General features: G+C 35.9%; 1 protein-coding gene across 5 annotated transcripts in view; it reads left to right on the plus strand.

Moving 5' to 3' along the window:
* PIK3C2A (phosphatidylinositol-4-phosphate 3-kinase catalytic subunit type 2 alpha) overlaps positions 1-21,647 on the plus strand; it is a 76,762-nt gene that overhangs the window by 37,102 nt on the left and 18,013 nt on the right. For 4 of the 5 annotated variants that reach the window (XM_075047987.1, XM_075047986.1, XM_075047985.1 and 1 more), the window contains 14 exons: positions 2,536-2,642; positions 4,189-4,346; positions 7,385-7,505; positions 8,200-8,311; positions 8,915-8,994; positions 9,098-9,161; positions 11,699-11,842; positions 14,072-14,114; positions 14,202-14,415; positions 14,498-14,620; positions 16,255-16,422; positions 19,788-19,896; positions 20,676-20,818; positions 21,453-21,641. In XM_075047987.1, the coding sequence (XP_074904088.1) occupies positions 2,536-2,642; positions 4,189-4,346; positions 7,385-7,505; positions 8,200-8,311; positions 8,915-8,994; positions 9,098-9,161; positions 11,699-11,842; positions 14,072-14,114; positions 14,202-14,415; positions 14,498-14,620; positions 16,255-16,422; positions 19,788-19,896; positions 20,676-20,818; positions 21,453-21,641 (1,775 nt within the window). The remainder of the gene's footprint in view (positions 1-2,535; positions 2,643-4,188; positions 4,347-7,384; positions 7,506-8,199; positions 8,312-8,914; positions 8,995-9,097; positions 9,162-11,698; positions 11,843-14,071; positions 14,115-14,201; positions 14,416-14,497; positions 14,621-16,254; positions 16,423-19,787; positions 19,897-20,675; positions 20,819-21,452; positions 21,642-21,647) is intronic. The other variant, XM_075047988.1, reaches the window with a different exon arrangement.

The raw sequence follows: 21,647 nt of genomic DNA on the forward strand, positions 1-21,647 counted from the left end.
TTTAACTTGACTTTTGGTAATTTACTGGGGTTTAGGTTTGGTTTTTTATTGTTAAGAGTAATTGTGTTTGCAGACCAATTCTATTTTTGCAGGCTGTGCTGATTTGAACTATTTATCTAGTTTGGCCTGAAGTCCTTTCTTACAAGTTATTTCCTGTTTGACTGATAGCTTTTGCACCTCTTAGATTTGCTTATCTGGAAGTTAAAGAAATTCAAATCCTACTTGTTGTTCAAAACCCTAATCATCTGAATCCAGTGGATTTTAGATAGATTTATTAGTTTATCAAAGTTTGTCCTCCTGAAATTATCTTCCAAAAAGTGATTAAAAATTAGTACTGAAATTCAACTAAAAAAGCAAGAAGGTATTTAATGTTCTTAATTTTCCACCAGGAGGTAATTTGCAGCAATATGTATTTGTAATAACATTAGGTTTCTCTCCTTAGCCAAATGTGACCCTGAGGTCAACTATGGGTAACCAAATAAACTTTTTTTTTCTTTGCTCATTACATTAAAATTTATTGTTTACCCTGGCTGAGCTTGTATGTGTACAAATGCCTTGTAGTTCCCTAAACTTCTTTGGATTTAAGGGCAGAATAGCCTGCAAATTTTGCTGTAAATAATTCAAAAGTGTCACATAGTGGCATAAAGTGGCAACGTTTTATCACTGGTGTGACTTCATTTTAAGTAATCCCCTTGTGTAGTGCTTTTATACTCTGGTTGGTGTTGCAAAGTGCTTTGAGTACTCACTTGTAGTATTACTTCTTTAGAAAGAGATCCTACATAAAGAAAATTTAACATTTGTATAGCCAGCTTCTTGATTTGAAATGATTGAGTTTCGTGTTGTGTGCTGCTCAGCAGTTAGCTGAATCTTTATCAGGTGTTTACCTTTCGCTTGGTCTGTTAACTTCCTGTTTCCTTGTACGATTGTATGATATTTTTTTTTGTTATTGTGTAATTGCTTAAAGAATACATGTACTAGATACAATTGCACAGGTTTGCCAGCAGGTCTTGTGCAGTTGCGCAGAAGTATTTTTATGTGATTGAACTTGTCTGAGATGTTGGAATAGAAGAACCTTTTTAAGTTTAAGGTATTATACATGCTCCTGAATTTCATTCCAGGCTTTGTGGCTTTACAGCTTCCTACTCTAATAGCTTCCCATGGTATGGCTAATCCCCAGTTATATAGAATTTATCCTTTTGAACTGATCAGTGTTCATCAAACCAATATTTTAGCTGAAATAACTAGGTTTAAATGCAATTAAAGTGGCAATTATGGGTTGCACATATTACCCTTCTAAGTTTATGCTATACTGTTTAAACAAGTTAATTTGAGGAAAAAAAATGCTAAAAGGAAAAGACCTGACATTCCCTATCTCTACGTGTTACAGATTTGACCCCTTTTCTGAGACAGTCTAATCTGACTATATTGTCTGGTATGATCTAATGAAATCAGATGCTCAGCTAACTTTGTCAGCTAATAATAGATAACCCACGTACTAGTTAAGTGATTAATCACTATTTCAAAGATGAATAAATTGTGATGATTTTCAGAAAAAGTGTAGTGCAGTCTGCTTTTTTTTCTGGACTCCTGGGTGGATTAAAGGTTTCTATAAGCATTATAAAAGCTCTGGATGTAAAATGTAACTGGTCAGAAGGCTTCATCTCTGTGTGCAATGACCCTGCGTTTGACATGAGCAAACTCTTCAAGGTCAATTTATTCTAGGGAGTATCTGGTTGGAGTTTCACTAGTGCTTCAGGCTAGTGGTGGCTGCTAGACTACAGACGATTGAGTTCTACCTCAAGCCCACTGGCTGTTCCAGCAGCTCTCTGCTTTTTTGCTTACACTAGCATTTGTATGGCTGTATTGTGAATTGGATCTGAAACAGATACAGATTAATAACTGCTGCAGTTTTTTGTTTGGGTTTTTTTAAGTTTATTAGATTTTGTTGTTTGAAACTGCAGTTATCTTAGCAATTCTTTTTTAGATTGGGTACTTTAGAGGTGGTGGTGGGTGCATATGGCATAAGGGATTAAAACAGCAGTTATTTGATACCACGAGCTTAGTTCTGAGTTTAGTGTTCTGAATGCTACTTCCTTCCAGTGTACAATTTATCTTTTCCTGCTTTGTAAGAAAAGGTAAACATGGGCAGAACTGATGTGTAATGGTTGATTCTGGGACTATACTGAAGGCTGAATCGCAGAAGTGGCGGAAAAAACATTTGTCTGTCTTCCTCCTCTGGTTCAGCAAAATCTAGACAAATTCTAATGCAACAGGTCACTGCAAGCATAACAGTTCCTGAGCTCTCAACTTAATCTTAACTGATAATGATGCTGTCAAATAAATTTTCTGTAAAGGAGTCACTGGTCCAGTGAATCTTTACTTTTCAACTTAGTAATGATACACATTTTTCTCCTTATAGAAGTAGACATAAAGCTAATGATAAACCTCAGACTCCTGAAAATCTGTCATCTACACATGGCTTTGCTGGCTTTAGGAGTATGTTTGCAGCTGTTTAAATACTGTATTATCTTTGAGTTGCAGAAAGACAATGGGACCACTGGCATGCTGACAGAGAACGTGCTTCTCCAAGAAATTGAAGGGCAGAATCAAGAACTGTCAGCTTTTTCTCAAGCAGTTACGAAGTAAGATATTACTGAACACAAATTAGCTTTTGGGGAAAAAAAAAAAAGCTAAATAACTCATTTTCAGTTAGGTTGACAGGGCTAGTCCTATGTTTTTTGCTTGATGGGGTGAATTTCAGTATGTGTCCTTTTTCCTTATCCCAGTTTTTCCTGGTATTGTGTTGTTTGTTCAAAAATGCAATGGAGTTGTTTAGGTGTTCAATCAGGGTTCTTTCTTTTGAAAGAATTTGAAGTCTCTTTTTCTTAGGTGATGCACCTCACTAAATCCTGTCACTCAATGCTCTCATTAAATGCTCTCATTTTTATTGCTTCCACAACTGGAATTCTGTAACAAATAAAACCTTCAAACTTGTTCCTGCTTTGATCAGGTGGTTAGGTTTCTCAAAGGTCATACCAAAGAAGATGGGACTTGATAGCCTACAATACTCCTGTTTTTTTGCTTACTGCCACAATTTAATGAGTTTGGGGTTTTTTTGCTTCATTCCTAGAGAAGACGTACTTGGAGTCTTGCCTTTTTTCCTCTCAAGATCAAAATCCAAGACATAATGGGGGAAATAGAGATCTTTGAATCTGAAGGATAACAGCCACTTTTTAAAACAGGAATGTTTCTGAAATGAAAAGCCAACTCGATAAAACCAATGGGAAGTCATATACCTGTGAAACTTACTGATGAACAACATTAAGACAAAGCTCACATAAAAAAGACTTGTTTTAACAGTTTCTGGTTAAATCTAATTGTTGCCCTTTCAAGACCCAGTCCTTAAAATGCTGATGGATTTTTGACTGGGCAACTTTTGCTACAGGGATTCCTTTCTTTTTTTTTCCCATTCATGCTATCATCAGGAATCAAGGTGATGAAATAGATGACTGTTATAGATGAGTTCTGTTCTTGATCTCCTATAATACTGCTTTAATGTTGGCAGAAGGTTAAGGTTAAATTATTTTATCCATGTTAAATAGCAGAAGATAAAAAGCAGCTATCAGAGTACTGTCTATTCATTACTAGTTGAATTTTTTATACTGTTTGTGTCCTAAATAAAAGCCTTTCCTTTAATTTAGGCCTCTTAACTTCCACAACTTGGAATAACTACCTTCTGCATAGTATCTAAGTTCAGATTAGACTGCTGAAAATTGAAACTTGTAAAGAGTTTTGTGGCCTTTTGTATGTAAAAGAAATTACTCTTTTTTTAAAACTAATTTTTAGCAAATGCTATGGATTAGCTTTTTAAAAACTGTCTTGGAGCTTAGTTTCTGCAGAAGCTGGATATGTCCTGTAAGCATTGACCTATTAAATATTTTAATCTGTATGGAAAACCTGCCTAATTATAAGCTAGGTTTTTTCCTGTCTAACTACTACTTCTATAATTACTGTGGGCAGTGATCTGTTGAGAGTAGAAAAATTAAATGGTGTTTTGTACTTACAATTTAGGTAAAGAGTGCAATTTAGGTAGTCTTTACTGTTCTGGCTTGTGGTTATTACCATGTTATTTTGCTGTAGTCTTAGACTTATCCATTGCAATGTTTCATAAACCTTCTCTACTTTCAGATTGAGGACCAAGTTTCCTTATGCTAATCAGCAAACAAATCCAGGCTTTGTGCTGAGTCCAATCATGCTGCAAAGAAATATAAGCGGGGAGAGTGCCAGTATCAAGGTTTCTATAGAAATCGAAGAGTTCCAGCAACCAGTAACTTTTACATGTGATGGTATGTTTCTGCTTTTTAAATTGGAGTTTGCTTGTAAGACTTAGAATGGTGGTTTAAGACTGTACACTCGGTCTAGGCTAGTGGCTTTCAGTTTTTGTAATCCCAGGGTCTCAGGTGCATGGGTTGCTTGTGGGGAATGCGGAAGAAATAAAATGAAGAAAGAACCTAATTCTAGGTCAGTGCCTCCATCATAAAATATTTAGAAGCTGACAAAGTGTAACTTTTTTTAAAAAGGAAAGCCAAGCAAACCAGAACCACTATTCTATCCACAGCTGGGAATGTTAAAACAGTTTTTCAAGAGTTTGACCTACTTTATGGTAATTGAGGGGACAACAACACCAGGACTGAGATTTTTAACTTTTAATTTAATTTTTTATTGCAACGCTCTAACATGTGTCTAATAAATTCTTGCAGGCTATCTGAAAATTCAGACAAATTGCTGTTGGGAAATAAGAATGAACACTGAAATTATCTATTACTTGACTTCAGCATATGCATATGCACACAGACACTAAAATAATACTGTTGTGATGTGCCACAACTAGCTGGTCCAGTTTTGTGGGTACCAGGAGTATTAGTTGGAGTGGAACTTCTAGGTTTGCCTTGTTACTGTACATAAATTCATATTATCTGTGCAGTCTTGACTGCACAGCCTGTTTGTATTAAAAGGCTGTGACTCTGGATGCTATCAACTGCTGGCAGTTCTTGGTGATATAGTAGCTGATAATAAATTACCTCAAGAGCAACTTAACATTTTAGCCTCTATACTGCTGTAGTCTCTTAGCCCTTTGTGAGCATTTCCATTCCCAGATGGTGTCACCTGTAATGGGTCTGTGCTGTGGTGTTTTGTTTATTATTTGGTTCTCTATCTGTAGCACTAGATGCTTTGCAGTTGGTTGTTCTCAGAAGAGACGAAGTTGCTCTATTACTCACTTAAGCTGCTGTAATGGAAAACAAGCTCTCAATGCATAAGTGTTTTCATTCTATATTAATTTGCTGGGCCCTTGAGTTATTCTGCTGTGATTTAATACTCTTTTGTTAAGAAATGAGGTGGACTGTAAGTGTAGCCTAGGAAGGGTTTCTGCTCTTGATTCTTAAGATTACACTTTCCTAATATTACAGGCTTAATCCTTTCCTACAAAAGGCTTTGGTAGCGTAGCTAAAATGTTATGGCATCGGCCCTTTATTTCTAGAAGTTTTGTGAATACCTTGGAATGTGTTTTGTATTCTAGCCCCACGTCTTACTCTTTGTGCTTTCTGCTCTCTTCCTTTTTCTGATGCTGAAATTAATCACAGTTAAACTGCTTGTCTTCTGTAGCTAGTGAAAGATAGGTATCTGTAGCTCATATGTGGCTAGTAATAGGCATATTTAAAGTTACTCTCTTCCTTTAATTCCTTCTGTTCTTGGTCAAGTTGTTGCATACCTTAGCATCCTAATGCTAGAACTACTTCAGTGTGGCTTTCAGTCCTGCTTAGAAGGAGCTGCAGTCTTTCAGTATTCTGACAACTCAATGTGTAGAAAGGACCCAGGAGGGAAACAGGTGAACTTCAGAGCTTATTTGGGTATACCTATTCATTTTGCATTTGTTTATTAGACTTTACGTGGAAGTACAAGTGTACCTGAGCAATCATTGCGTGTCAGCAAGAAATGAATGTCTTTCAAATAGATGGAGGGCAGGAAAAAGGTGGTAACATCTTTGCATTACTCCACTAGGCTTTGCAGGACTGGCAGACCTTTGTCAATGCAGCCTGTGACTATAGCCCATAAACTGTTACTGCATCTTTTTTCTCTATCAACCACCATGTTCTCTGCTGAAGGTAGTATAGCAGTTTCACTCTAGATCAATAATAAGTTAAATAGTCTTAATAATGAGTTAAATTGTGTTTCTGAATTCATACTACTTATTATTCCTTGTTCTTGAATTCCACATACTCATTCTTCAGATGCTATCAAATACCTCTATGCTTGTAATAATTAAGTCATCGGAGATGAAGCACTTGCGGTATCTTGTGGAAAAGATTATTGTGGCATTACCTCTCTATGTCCACCATAGTAGTAACATTTCTTTCTTTACAAAAAATAAAATTCCAGAAAACTAGGAAGGCCCCTGGAGGGGAAAAAAAAACCACTCTGAAGGTACTGATTAAAAACAATGCATTTATACAGTGTTTTTTACAGAATTTTGAGGCACTTAGTGACGTTGGTTGCAAATGTTTTAAAGAAGATCATCAGAAACTAGGTAGGGAGAGGTAGAGAGCATTTTGTACTTCAAACGTTTGTGGTATTAAAACATATCTATGGATTTTTCGTCAGTGACAGCTGATAGCTGTGGGCAAATGAATTTTGGGTTTGACTAGGATTCTTGCGTTTGTTCTGTAGTTGCTGGATGGCAGAGAAAGATTTTTCAAAAAAGCATTTGGAGCCTGATGTGAAAGTACTAGTAGTTAAGAGTTGCTTTTGCAAAGGCTTGGTGATGCTTACTAAGATCTGATCTGTACAATGTGGAAACTGCCCTAGATAAATGAAAAGGAAAAAGCAAAAAGAACTTTCAGTAGGATTTGCCTCTGCTACAGCTGATACTTCCTCAAAAGCAGAACAAATAGAGAAGTTCCATCTCCAACTCTTCAGATAATGATTTATAAAGTCTAAACAGCTCTGGGATCACTTACCTATTTGAATTCCTTACTAAATAAGGCAAATCTGTAATGAAAAAAAAAAGCGATCCTCATATATAAACTCCTGAAAACAGACTGCAGACTGGTTTTTATACTGATGGTCAAGTAACTACACTGTATCCTAATTTAAAAAGGATTTATTGTTTTCTGAAGCTACAGGCAGGTTTTATAAGGTGCCTTTATTTGTGAGAAAGAAGTGAAGATCTCAAACTATGAGATCTAGGAGATTATAGAAGCATAAGAGTCTTCCCTAAAGTATAAAAATAAATTTCATTAAATAACTACAATTTGTGGGTAAACAATGGTTAATAATACTTGCTCTAGATTTATATTTAACTTTTAGATGTAATTTCTTTAAACAGTGAGTTCCCCTGTTGAGCTTATAATAATGCAGGCACTTTGCTGGGTGCATGATGACTTGAATGAAGTGGACATTGGCAGCTATATCCTGAAAGTTTGTGGCCAAGAAGAAGTTTTACAGAAGTAAGCAAACTCTTTTTTCATTTATATTTAACTTCGTGCTTTTTCATGGCACAGTTACTGGAAAGTATATCTTTAACGATTAAATGTGTGAAAGCAGGAGTCTTAAATGTAGAAGAGTCACACTTTGCACAAAGATCAGAAGTCTTTAGAGTTGCTCTGGGATACAGCGAAGTAGGTTCCCAACACCTTCCTAGAAATCTGTTCTAATCTGCCATCTGTTGTGTGGAACACAGGGTTTTTTGGGTTTTTTTTCAGATGCAGATTTCTAGAGTATGTCTGTAGATAGATGTTGTAGTTCTCAGCTGCTCTTCAAATACCAGCAACCAGGAAAAAAAATCTACCAATGTTTTCTAATACTCTGAAATAATCTGTGGGGAGTTTTTTTTGGTTGCTTTTGGTTTTGTTTGGTTTTTTTTTTCCAGAACTAGTGGTTTACAAATCCCCATTAGTTTTCTAGGTTACAATATTTGGTTTCAATGTTAGTCTCAGTAGTTAAGAGCTTTAGCAAAAGTATGGGTATCTGTAATAGTATACTAAGACTACAGAAGTAAAAATCAGATCAAGAAGTGTGGTGTGGAGGTTGATTCACCATTTCCTTATTTTGAGCCAGCAGGTTGCCTTAAATATTCCCTGTGAGTTTTTTGAAAAACGCTGCATATTTTTAGTGTAACTATAGCTTGCTTTTGTTTAACAGTAAGCACTGCGTAGGAAGTCATGAATATATTCAGAACTGTCGGAAGTGGGATACAGAAATCAAACTGCAGCTCTTGACCCGTAGTGTAATATGCAGAGATCTGGCACGAACAGTAAGTACCTCCTAAACTGCAGCATCAGTGTAAGTCTTCAAGAGTTTGGGAGTTTGCATCAGAGTTGATGGATCCCAGATGTAACCTTTTTGTGTTACAAACAAATTAGTATGTCTGCTTGGTGTTGGCAATTGTATCCTTTTATACTACGAGGAAGTGAAATAAATACTCAACTTTTGCAAGGCAAATATTATAAGTATGGATAATGTCTCTTATTAGACTGAGTACTATAGCTGGGAAAAGTATGCAAGCATTTGGACTAAACTTGAAGCCTGAAAGAGAAGCAACAAATTTCGGAGTTAAATAAAATTTGGGAACAGGTTTTGATTTTAATTAGATATGTATCAGACCATCAAAGAGGAAGGGAGGAATATTTGATATCTGTATAGTTAGGCACTTGATTGCTGTTTCTTCCCTCTTCTGCCTATCCCTATGTGTACCTGTTTCATAGGCTATTAATTAGTTATTTCTTTTCCCCTTTGAAGAGATTGCCTTATATCTTTACCTTTCTGTTCCACAGGTATTAGTAATGAAAATTCTAAAACAGTATTACAAATTATAGAAAGGTGAGAACTGTACTTAATATCTAATATTTTATTGCAGGAAGATGATGACAGAACACCCATACATCTAACCAAACACCTCTACAAAGTAGAAAAGCCTTTCAGAGAACCTATTATAAGGTAATATTATGTGGTTATTTTAGTAATCAAGCCTAGTGCTGAATTTCTGACCAAGGTTCTATTATGCTCCTACACTTGTGTTCATAACTACTATTTCTTGCAGGTCCTCTATTGAAGAGCTTCTTGATGTGTATCACAAGCAAGTTAACATAGCTCTTAAAAATGAGGTAAGTTCATTGTAAATTATTGCTGAACCAAAAGTTATCATGAGAAGGTCTACTAATGAGATAGTTGGGATAGACTTGCAGGTATTCTTGGGGAAACTGAGATCTGAACAAGCTGTTAAAGGGAAATTTGGAATCATGGATTTTTAGGTTGCTTTTCTTCTTTTCTTGCTAGCTTTTCTTCCTAGCTTTTCTTGCAAACTAATTACTACCTAATCATCACAAATGAAAATGTATCGTCCAAGTCCTGGGGTGCAAAATAAACTTTTCCTCAAAAATGCTGGAGGAGATTAATTTAGGGGAATAGGAAAAGGTCTGAATCCTGACTATGTCGGTTGTTGTCAGCCATGAATGATATATTGGTAACAGATAGGAATCTACACAAAAGTGAGCAGTAATAATTGTGTACAGTGGCAGTTATAACTGAAGCATGTTTGGAGCACACAAGTTCTATGAAAAGTGTAATAATGTCTTATTCTGCAGTATTGGATTAATTAAAAATACACTGTCAAAACCATTGTCTATTTCAGTGCATGATAGGTAGCTTAAAACAGCTTGTATATGAAGTAGTTTGGAGTGGTTTCCCAAATGCAAAAGCTAGCTGAAGATAACCTGCTTTACTCATTTCTAAAAGGAGAAGCTTTGTTTAACTCCTTATAGTAATGTAACTTGGAAACTTAAATTCTTAAACATTAGATAATACAGTTTCTATAAGAACAGTCTTGAAATGAATGACTTAATTACAATACTTTTCATTTCCACTATGTTCATTTGCCTCTCCAGGAATGCAGGTCTGAACAAGCTGATGTCCGCTACTTACGTATTCCCTTAATGTTGTTTAATTCCCTTGATGGCGATTCACCATGTTCTCAAGGGTAGTTTTGAACCCAGTCTTTTTGTAGAAGTGAGATGTTGCTGCTCCTTAATATGATGGTGGTTTTATTGCTTTGCTCTTGTGGCTGCTTCAGCTTGCTTGTTTAACTGTGATTTCACAGGCTGAGGTGAGGAGTGCAAAACATCTCAATTCAGACTTATGTTCTACTCTTTCTACAGTCTTTTTGAGGATGGGAGATGTACCCTGTAGGTGATGATTATTAGGTCCAAATGTCAGCAGCTGTTGTATGTGAAATGCTTTACTTCCTGAAGTGAATTCCTGTATGTATTTAGAAGCTGAAGCTTGCTAATCAAAGTGAAACAGGGTATAGAAATCCATAAATAACTTTGTACATAGCCTTTGATTTCACATTGTTGGACACTTTTAAAGTTATCTGTTGTCTTTTTATTGAGATTAATTTGAGAGCCTGTGAGGAAAATAGCAGTGGAAATTTTGCTTTTCATGTGTCAAAACAGCTGTTATCTTCAAAGTGCTAGCTTTGAAAGTATGGCTTAAATATTTACAATGTCTTCTGACTTCTATGGTTATTTTCTTACCAGAACAAAGTTAATTGTTGCCAAGTAACTCTCAATCCAACAACTTTTCGATTCAAATGGCTTCTTTGCTATCCATTTTTAGGAAGGTCATGAGAATATGTCTGGGGGGGTGGGGAGGAAGGGGGCTGGGAATCAGTGTACATCTTACTGAGAGGCTATTACACTAATCCCTCTTATTTAGTTGTTAGTGCTCATAAATGATTGTGAAAGAAACCTATACATTAAGCCTTTAAACAGTTATTTTGAAGCAAGTATTTTCATTTTCTGCATGTGTTCTTTGAAAATGGATCAAGAGCCAAGAAGCCTAGGATAATTTAGATTTAAACTAAGTGGCCTTTCTTCTATTTGAAGAGAAGAAGGAAGGGAATATTAAGAGCATCTTGAGTTTGTCTTAAGCAGTGTACCAGCATCTTCATTCTCTGATAAGAAGTTGATTTACTCCTTTCAAAAAAGATTCCTGTTAAGTGTGCAACCCCCCCTTCCTTTCCTTCTCCAAAATGACAGTTTGCAATTGCTTCAGGTGGAAGAACCATTTAAATTAAATGACATGTAAGGCAAAAGTTGTAACAAACTTTTTTCAGAAGTATATTAAGGTGAAGTAAAAAAAAAAAAAAAAAGATAAAATTCCATTATGGAAGTGACACTATAGTGTAAGTGTAATTTGAGCCTATATGTTTGTTTTAAGAGGGCTGAAATTGAAACACAGCTTCTTTAGCATTCCTTCCTCAGACTAATTGAATGTCCTTTTTTTTAAACTACAATTTCTTTTTATGCCATGAGGGAATTTGAGCTTAATATCTCATTAGAAAATACTTGTCTGCCAACAGCTTAATAGAAAAGTGGTTGGAAACCTGCTAATGTTTTCTGGGACCCCATTCTAGAATGTGTACTGCTATGTTTTTGGCATTGATAACTGAGCTATAAGGAAGTTCTTAATACTGAGGTTTTTGTTTAATCAAATTGTTACACCACAGTTTAATGTAATTGAGATATGCATCTCATAATGAAATTTTCTTGGCAATTCATTAAAAAAAAAAAGAAAATTAAAGCAATACTGAGTTTCACAATTGTGATCAGAGTAATCTGTTCTCTCATACATTCCTTATTAGAACCAGCATAAAGCAGTAGATCACGTAATTAAGACTGTCAGAAAAATCTGTTCTACATTCGATTGTGTAGAGACTCCTGCAATAACGGAATCGGTAAAGAAGCTAAGGAGGGCTGTTAATCTTCCAAGGACTAAAGACGCTGAGGTAAACTTTCACACTATAAATTGCATTCTGAGGTATGCTTTTTAACACTAGATAAATACTGTTTCATAATCTTTGGTAGTTGCAAGTACCAGCAACAGTTCTGTCAGGGTTATGTTTGTAGGTTTTGGTGTTGTGTTTTGTTTTGCTTTTTTTACCTGGTATCTTCCATTTATTTTAACATCTCTTTGCTGTTAATGCATTAATTGCTTGCTTTTGGAATCCTTTCCTGTTCAAAATAGTGACTTTTTTAAAACTAGTTTTAAATTACTGTTTTCTGGTTCTGTAACTACAGACCTGTGTCACAGCAGGCGCTACTAAGTCTGACCAAGGGAAACTGACAGCTAGCTCATGCTCTCTAAAATCAACACGGTTATGCTTAAAGGAGGAATTTATGTCATGAATTTTCTGTGCAATATTTATGTGAATAGCAATAGCATCTGAAAACTCTTAACAGTTCATGCTTCTGCATTCTTGATCATATGGACAAAAATAAAATCTCTCAAATAGCACAGATTTTGATGATAAAACTGCCTTACGATGAAGAGTTCACTTGAGCAGAATTGGTCTCAAGTCACATTGTCAAAAACAGTCATTAAATGAAGAAGTGTGCAAAGAAAAAAGCTAAGTAGTCTTGTAATGCTATTTCTGTTGTCCTGCTGCCTTATTGGTGGTGATTCATGTGCTGTTCTATTCACTTTCAGCTTCATCAGTTAAGTGATATATTTTTAATACTGAGCAGAAGTTGCAAAATGCACAGACCAAATATAGTTGTCACAAGAACAAAAACTCTTGTAGGGAAGTGCAGAAGACATATTAAGAAAACTTAGTGAAATACAGTGTTTCTGATATTTCTTCAACATTTGCTTTTTTAATAGGAGAAAGCTGTAGAAATAATTAGATTACCCTGTAAAAATAACCTCCAAAAATAATGCTATCCCAGTAGAATTTGAAAAAGCTACTTCTTTATCAGTAAAACCCTGCAATTCTCTTGTGATGAACATTGGCTTAAACAGTAGTGTATGAAGGCGTACAGGATTGCTTTCAGAAACAAAATTGGTGTAAAAATTGGAGCCACCTGCATCTAAACCTTATGCAAGATATTGTTTGATTATTTTTTTTTTAAGTAATTGTTTTGTGGTTGGAAGAAGTGGCCAAAAAGTAAAAGAAAACAGTAGATTGTCAAGTAGAAAATTACTTGTGTAGTGCTGTTTCAATAGTTTGGCATCCTGTTATCCAGAAGTACTTGGACTACTTGACAAGTATTGGTGGAAACATATGGCAGTTTTTCTGAGAGGGGAAAATGATGTGATTTTTAATTTTTTCCCCTTAAGTTTCTGCATGTTTTTTATAAGAATGTGAAATTTTTTGGCAGTTAAAACTTAATGTTGACAAGCTGCTCAATTCATACACTGAAAGTGTAAGGACAGCTTTAATTTTTCTGCAGTGGTTGTGGCAAACTTCTTAGACTTTCTGTGAAGCATTAGGAATTCACTGGGTTTTGTTTTTAAATCACAAACTTGGTTTTCATTAAAAGTTTTTGTTTTATCAGAAGTTGAGTTTGGCATGAAACCCTCCCTTATTAGAAGGGAGTAAATTCCCATGATTTCTTTGTCACCTGTTAGCTTCAACAGTGTTCTTGTTGAGACTACACATTGCTGTAATACTGCATCATGTTTAGAATTCCATTTTAGCAGACCAAGAAGCAAACACAGCAGATAGTACAAAGTAACAGTACTTGCTGTTCAGTTTTCTCAGTTGTTTAACATTTTATTTATTCAGTAAATTTATAGTGACTCTGCCTACAAAAGGTGTCTTAACAAATGCCGCAGACAAAACAGCTGTTCAGACTTAAATTACTGGGTAAGAAAGCTAAGAGCTTCTGTTTTCATCTGTAACAGCCCTCACCAAGTTTTATCTCTACTCAGAGAAGTTAGAGTATCCTGAGCAATATTCCAATGTACTGTGTCTTTTAAGAGTTCATAAAGGGTGTCAGAATAGTTGTGACTTGACAAAACGTGAGCTGTTGAACCTGGTGAATAGTTGCTGCATGATATGGAAATTGTGATGCTGTCAGTTAACTCTTGAGGAGCTTTGAGTAGAGAGATGTTACATAAACCCAAATATGGGCGTAATCCAGATGTTTTGTAAATTCTGTACAACATAATTAAGAGCAACAGAAAATTAATATGGGTTTCTCGGTATTGAATTCGCTCTAACTTTGCTGTGTAGGTATCCTTAAAATGTGGCGATGACACTAGCAAGAGCTCATCTGGTGAGTGAAGTTTTTCAATTTTATTTAAAAACCGCTTTCAGGGGGCTGTTTTAGGAAGATATGCATTAAAGATTAATTATAATTTAGGTTCACTGCAGCCTGAAAACCCTCTGAAAGTGAGTATAGACCAGTTAACAAAAGCAGTTGAGGCCCTTCTGCGACTCCATATGAATTCATGTAGCAGTTCTGCAGCAATTTCTCCGAAAGATAGTAAGAGTACCAAGGAAGCATGGACTGCCACAGAACATCTCCAGTTCACAATATTTGCTGCTCATGGAATTTCTTCTGGTTGGGTATCAAAGTGAGTAATTTATTAATTGTAAAATTCATCCTTTTATAGATGGGGTTTTTCTTGTTTAATTTACTTTCTTTTCCTTGTCCAGTTATGAAAAATACTACTTGATTTGTTCTCTGACCCATAATGGAAAAGATCTGTTTAAACCTGTTCAGTCCAAGAAGGTTGGCACATACAAGAACTTCTTCTACTTGATTAAATGGGATGAACTGTAAGTGACTTTAGCATGTTAAAACTCACTAAAATATTTTGATTTAGCCAGTACCTACCTAGCTAGCTGCTGAATACAGTCATTCAAGCAACACTTGCTTCCAATTCCAGTTGAAGTGTTGAAAGAGCAATGTGTGCGACTTACTGACCAAAATCAGAAATATTTTTCCAATTGGTATTTCACTACTGATTTTAAAAGTGGAAATGAAAATGCTGGACAAGTGCTCTGTGCTAATGTGTTTGTAGTATACAGTTATAAGGAGTTGGGAAGGTCATAGCATTCCTTGTAATGGGAACAGCTTGTGCTGCTTAAAGAAGGATGAATAAAGCTTGCTTATAAGCAGTGCTCAAATTGTGTAAATAGGGAGGAAAAGCAACTGACTTTTACTAACTTTTGTGTTAAATTGTTTTTTGCTCCAAATACATTGTAACAACTTTGTATCTGAATTTAAAATTTAATTTAGGATTATTTCTATGAAGAGAGCAGGTGCATAAGTGCTTAAGAGTATCTGTAGCATGTGAGAATGTCTGGTTTGAGCTACTAAACTTAAGTTTCTCTTTATGGGGCAGAGCAAGAGGGTAGAAAGGAAGAAGGAAGGCCGTGCAGAGAAGAAATAGGGAGAAGATGGCAGGTGATACCTGATAACTGAGAGGGGAAGATATTTTTCATTATCTATGCACAGCTTGCTTTTTCCCACTTAATAGTAATCAGGCAGCCTGTCATAACTGGAGCATCAGGTGAGCTCCATGTTGCCCTGTATCTGTTTCTGTGACTGTTTTTAAAGGTCAGAGGTAGACCCTGAGGAACACCCTGAAAGTCTACAGTGACAAATTATTTCAGACCAGGAATGAGAGTTTCAGATTCTAGAATACCTGCCTTCAGAGAGTACTCCAACTACCTTTTTTTCCTGATGTAAGGGATTGTCAGATTTCCTGCTGGCAAGTACTAGTGTATTACAGTGAAAGATGTGTTAGATTGCTTATAAGCTGCTTAATATAGTTTAGTGTTTTATAGTGTAACTGGCTTAGTAATACGCTGTGATGACTCTTAGAATGATATTTTGATGTGTTACAGAAAAATCAAACTTAAAGAACATTTTAAGCAATAAAAACAGTGTAAACGAAAATCTAAGTTTGAATTGCTCTGTGAGGTATATACTCCCCAGCTGCTTTCTTTATGGGTGTTGGTTTTATACCAATTGAATTTAGCTTTCAGTAGTTCTTAATAGAGTCTCTCATTTGGATGGGAAACTATTGTCAGGTGACTCTTTAAATCTGAGAGATTAGGAGGCAGCTAAAATGGAATTGTGTGTGTCCTCCTAGTGAGTAGAGTGGGAAGACTGATTATGCTGGACAGTGCAGTTCTGTGTAAGGAATGTGATTTAATAGACAAAGATTAAAAAGGGTTGTTCCAAATCTGGCTACAGTGCAGAAGTATAATTTAGCAGTTTTTGCAAACTATTGGTACAGGAGATAAAGTGGAATGAAATATGATTGCATGGAAATTTAACACTTGTTCTTCAATGTTCATTAACTTCTTGAAAGCAAGAAGCATCGACAGATAATACGGATAAGCCTGTAACGTACTAACAACTGTCTTTCCTCTGACTTATTTTTAACACTTTTATTTTACAGAATAATTTTCCCCATCCAAATTTCACAGCTGCCTTTGGAATCAGTCTTATGTCTGACTTTATTTGGAATCCTAAATCAAAGTAGTGGGAGTTCTCCTGACTCGAATAAACAGAGAAAGGGCCCAGAAATATTGGGTCAAGTTTCTCTACCTCTTTTTGATTTTAGGCGGTAAGTATCCAAAATATGGGTAATATTATTAATGTGATTTACTCCATATAAAGCTTACTCCACTCCTATAACTAGAGAAGCTGCTTCTCTTCCACTGAATGTAGTAGGCCGTGATAAAAGTAAGAATCATAAACTGTATTGTTACGGAAATAATACCTTCAATTAAATAGGGTACAAAACACGGTCCTGTGTTGTAGTATTTCCATCTAACTGGCTGAAAAAACTTAGCTGCTGGAGGAAGCTGAATATTGTTTGGATGAAAGTGGTTTTATTTGCAGGAATTATTCATAGTAATGTGGGCCAAAACAGGTCATGTTAGTACCAACTGTTTGTAAGTATGGAGCAGTTGAGTATGTAAGTATAACTCAAGTTGTTCTTTGAGGAACCCACTGACATTCAGGTGTTGCCCTATAGGTCATATGCAGTTGAAGTATCTGCAGGTGTGACTGTTTACTGAATTGATAGTGTCCCTTCTACTGAAGGAGTATGGTCTTGATAGGTGGCATTTCATGAGTTCTAATACCTGATTAGAAGATCTAAAAGTACATTTATATTGGCTAGAGGCAGTTCAGTCAGTATTTGCATATATTTTAGCAGATGAAGTGTAAACAGCCAGTTCTCAGCCAATTCATGAGCCATGGTGATAGAGAATGCAACTTGCAAAAGAAGTGTTTGCAGCAAGCCTTGGATTTAGTAGGAATAGTGTCTAGTGCAATACAAAGCAGAACAGAATCCTGACAGCAGGTAAACAATGTGTTATACTTCCATCATGTCACTGGGAAAGAAGCACTTTGCCTTAAAACTGTCTTAAGATAGGAAAGAGTAGCTCTTATCTTCACCCAATCCTGTTTGTAGAGCAAAATATAGTGATGGCTGAAATTTTAAAAATAAAAGACCTTAATTTTAAGGTCTGCAGTATTTCTAAGTACTATTATTCTTTAGAGGCATCTTTGTGTTGGCTGCAAAATACTCAATGCTGCATGTTTATAAGTTTACATATGCAGGAGCCAAGCTGGAGAATTTTGATTATATTGATTTTTTTTTCCCCCTTTTTAAAATTTCCTAAATCTGATAATAGGGTGGTAATATACAAGCCAGCAAGAGAATGAAAATACTGTTTTAAAATTTAGTTGTATTTTAAAATACAGGTTTATTTTCATAGGAAAAATAAACCATTTCTTCCATCAGCCTGTTTCTGAGTAACAGAGATCCCAGGATATTCTGCAATTACTCATTTTGATTCAGAGCTGGATTTATTGAAAAAATTAAAATAAAAGGATAGTTAACAACTGTGTTAAACTTAGGGCATATTTCTAGTTTGGACTGGCCTTCCTTCAAGTACAGCTGCTGGATCCTGCTATACCTTTTTCACCAAGAGTGAAAAGCTTACTGTAGCTTTCCTCAGTTAAGTGTTCCTGGATTTGTTCAAGTTACCTTGTCCTTGAAACTTTCATTATGAAGTATATTCCAAAATGCTTATCACTTTGGTAGCTATTCAATGAAACATTAACCAATAGATTTGAACCACGGATGCCAGAATTAGGCATGATGTTGCAGAAGTGATCACACCATTGCAAAACAGCTTCAGGGTTTATGTTTAAGATTTCCTATTTATGTGTGCTTCTGACTTCTAGGTCTTACTGGAAGCTTAAATTATCTAAGGCTGCAGAAAGACAACTAAGTCTTTCCTGGACAGTTATTTCTATGTATTGCTTATGTCTGTTCCATGTGGTTTGCATCCTCTGGTTCTAGATATGGCTCTGCTTGTTCTGCTTCCTCTTCTGTATTGGTGACAATTACAACAGCTTGAGGGTGCGTAAGACTTTAGGCTTTCCTGCATTGCAACAATGGCCTGCAGCTGTTTTCAGTCTCCACTGAAACTTGGATTTCTTTTCATAAATAATGCTTATTTCAGCCTTCTGTGTAAATGTTTCATTTGGGTCTCCTATGTAAATATCACATTTCACTTGAAAGTTGTTTTGACTGAAAACATGGCTTTTGTTTTGATTTGAATTGCAAGTTTATCTTGTCTTCATGCTGCATGGTGTTCTTATAGTAGTTAGTTTGGGGAGAAAACTGTATTATCTGTTTATGCAGAGCACTACAGTAGAATGTGTTATGCCAGAGTTTACTGAACAGCCTATATATGGCAACTGTAGAGATGCGGGTGGTCTAATCCACTTGCAGTCTACATAAATCAAATTCAGACCTAGGTAATTAAAGTTACTAGCCAAATATTGCAGTTACAGTTGAGAATAGCGTCAGTAGCAGGCAGGAGCTAAAACTTTTAGCTAACTAAAACATAGGAAGAATAAAAGGTCATGTATGTGCTTTGGAAGAATCCATAGTCAAGTTAAAATCCATTCAGATGACATGTGTGTGGAGTGGCTTAAAATACCTTTATATGTGGATGAGACAGAAGGCTGTGGCAAGTATATTAAACTGGAGGATTATTAAAAAGAACAAGCTGTTACGCTTTAATGGCATGATTTAGTAATTTTTATTGGCATCATAAACTCCCAGTTAATCAACATTTACATATAAAGAACTGTTCTTTCTTTGAAACACATATAAACCCTAAAACATCTTTCAGGATATACTTAAGGCTTGGCCTTCAAGCAGTCTTTTGAGACTCTATTATGATTTTTAAGGACTGGTAGAAGTTTTATACACCTAACATTCACCACTTAACTGATTTTATGAAGTATCCCCAGTTGTGCCTTACTACAATTGGAAATGGTATTAATATTGGGAATAAACTTGTAAATGTAAATGTCATCTGATATGCGCTTGCAGAATCTAGGAATGTGGAAAGTCCAGGCAAATGGCGATGTCTGTAATATTCATATGCCTGTACCTTTTTTCTGAGAAGTTAAGAAGGTGTGTATGTTCAGTTTATTCCTCAGAGGCAAAGGTATTCCTTTTCTCCCTGAAGAAATAGGGAGCACTTAATTTAGGTGTGTCAGCACTGAACTTTTTCCTTTGCCTTTTCCACCCACAAGTTGTCTGCAGCATTTTAAAAGACTTAAAGTATAGAAGACATTCAGTGAAAAGAAACAAATTTATTTGCCACTTGATGATCATAATTCCCTTTTTTAAGCTCCGAACTGTATTAGCTAATATGGTTTGATTTCCTGTGTTCTTTTCTGAACATCACTGTTGAAATGCTCATCATAAGATAAATTCTTCTCTGCGGTAGAAACACATATTCAGCTTGAACTGTCCTCCCTCCTATACCACACTAATACTTTGGAATTGTTTCCTTGTAGTGACCGTTGATCATCTCCAAATAGTATTTTAATAACTAATAACGTGTTGAAGTAAACAGACTGTGACACTAATACCTGTACATGCTTTTTTTTCAGATTGTTGACTTGTGGGACAAAGCTCTTGCAACTCTGGACCTCATCACATCCACATCATACGTCAGGGATGGCCAGTAAGAAAGGAAATATGGAAAGAATAGTATTGCAGGTTATATATAATTCTGACTTGATCTGACTATGTTTTGTGTGAACATTGTGACTTGTAACTCCTACGTGAGTGGTAACAGAGCAGTTGATGTTTTGGGAAGAATGTAAATATTACTAAGTCATATTTGAAAGCCAGTATAGAATAGTGATTACAAAACATCAAGGGCAAAGAATGGAAAGCTGCTGTAAGTGTATACAAGTCAGTTATGGAATTACTATCTGGAAGTAAGAGAAATTGGAGGTGCCTTGGTAGTACATGCTATTGGTACTGGGAGGGAACATCTTTGAAAACTGATCTATAGAAATATATGCTGAGATGGGAGTTGTCTAGACCCAAATAATAGTAATTCCAGTTTCTTTACAGAATTATAAGCACCTCTCATTCTAAATTCTGAGTCCAAATTTCTTTCTGAAGAGAAGGCACCTTGTTAGGCATGGCTTAGCAGTCCCAAAACATGGTCGGAGTTGGTGGTTGGGTTGAAACTACTGGTGCAGATTTTAATAGTTCTGTGATTAGTCTCCACTCTAAGCATCCTCACTTCACTTCTGAGGAGTACTCCAACTACTGCACTGTGCAACAACACAGTTGTCATACGGTTAAGGACCATAGTTAAGTAGAAGAGTTGAGATTGAAAAAAATATTCAGGAAAACAGTTACACATGGAAACATGTTAGACATGTAGAACTAAAGAGTTCAGATGCTTAAACATCTGAGGTTGCTGGAAGGGTGAGCTTTCTGTACTGTTCTTAAGGACTTTCATAATTTTTTTTTTTCTCCAGATTGACTTTCCATCCCATGCTTTTGATATTGAATACAAAATTCCTCAAGCTGCAAAGACTACTGTGCATCATTCCATAGAAACATTAGAAAAACCATTGAGAGAACATCTCCTTGCCATTCTGTCCAAGGATAACACTATTGGGTATGTTCATCTCTTTCTAGCTATGGTTTCTTTGTATGTGACAATTTGTGGCTAGGGTATGGAATGCTTGCTTAGTCTTGAATTTCTTTAATATGGTTCTAGTATATTTTGAAGACCTGTAGAGACTTAAACAAGAGATTGAATTAAACTTGCGAAATAATGGTGCTGACTTAATGAATTTACTTGTGCATTCCAGTGCTGGTGTCTTAATATTCTCCTGTTACAAGACTGCTACCCTTCTGGCTGCCTGTTATATGTGCCTATTCCTACTTGGCAGTTTTTTGGTTACAGGGAGCAGTGGCAATTTCAACAGTGGCTGTTCATATGCCATGAAAGCTTTTCTGGCAGGCTTTCCCACTTGTATGCACCAAACTAACATTAACGTTTTGGTTTATTTCAGATTATACTAGAAACTTGTTTTTGTCCTGCCCAAATTGTAACTTTGAACAATTGTTTCGATAATGTTTGAGGCTTTATTTTGCTTCGTGTTGACTTTTGTGAAGGAAATAGCCATTTTAATTTCACTGCATTTTGTGTGTTCAATTATCTGTACATACACAATGACCAGTAGCATTGGGGTTATTCAGGTGATGGTCTGTATGTGTGTTATAAACTGAAATGCTTTTGTCTGCAGGTTATCAAAAGAAGATAAAGAATTTTTGTGGGAGAAGAGACATTATTGTCATAGTCATACTAGTAGCCTACCAAAAATATTGGTTAGTGCCCCTCACTGGGACTGGGCAAGTCTTCCAGAAATATATTCGTTACTTCAACAGTGGCCTCCTTTATCACCCTTAGCTGCACTGGAACTACTTGATTCAAAGTAAGA

This window comes from Buteo buteo, chromosome 16, assembly GCF_964188355.1.
Source record: "Buteo buteo chromosome 16, bButBut1.hap1.1, whole genome shotgun sequence".
Taxonomy (NCBI): Eukaryota; Metazoa; Chordata; class Aves; order Accipitriformes; family Accipitridae; genus Buteo; species Buteo buteo.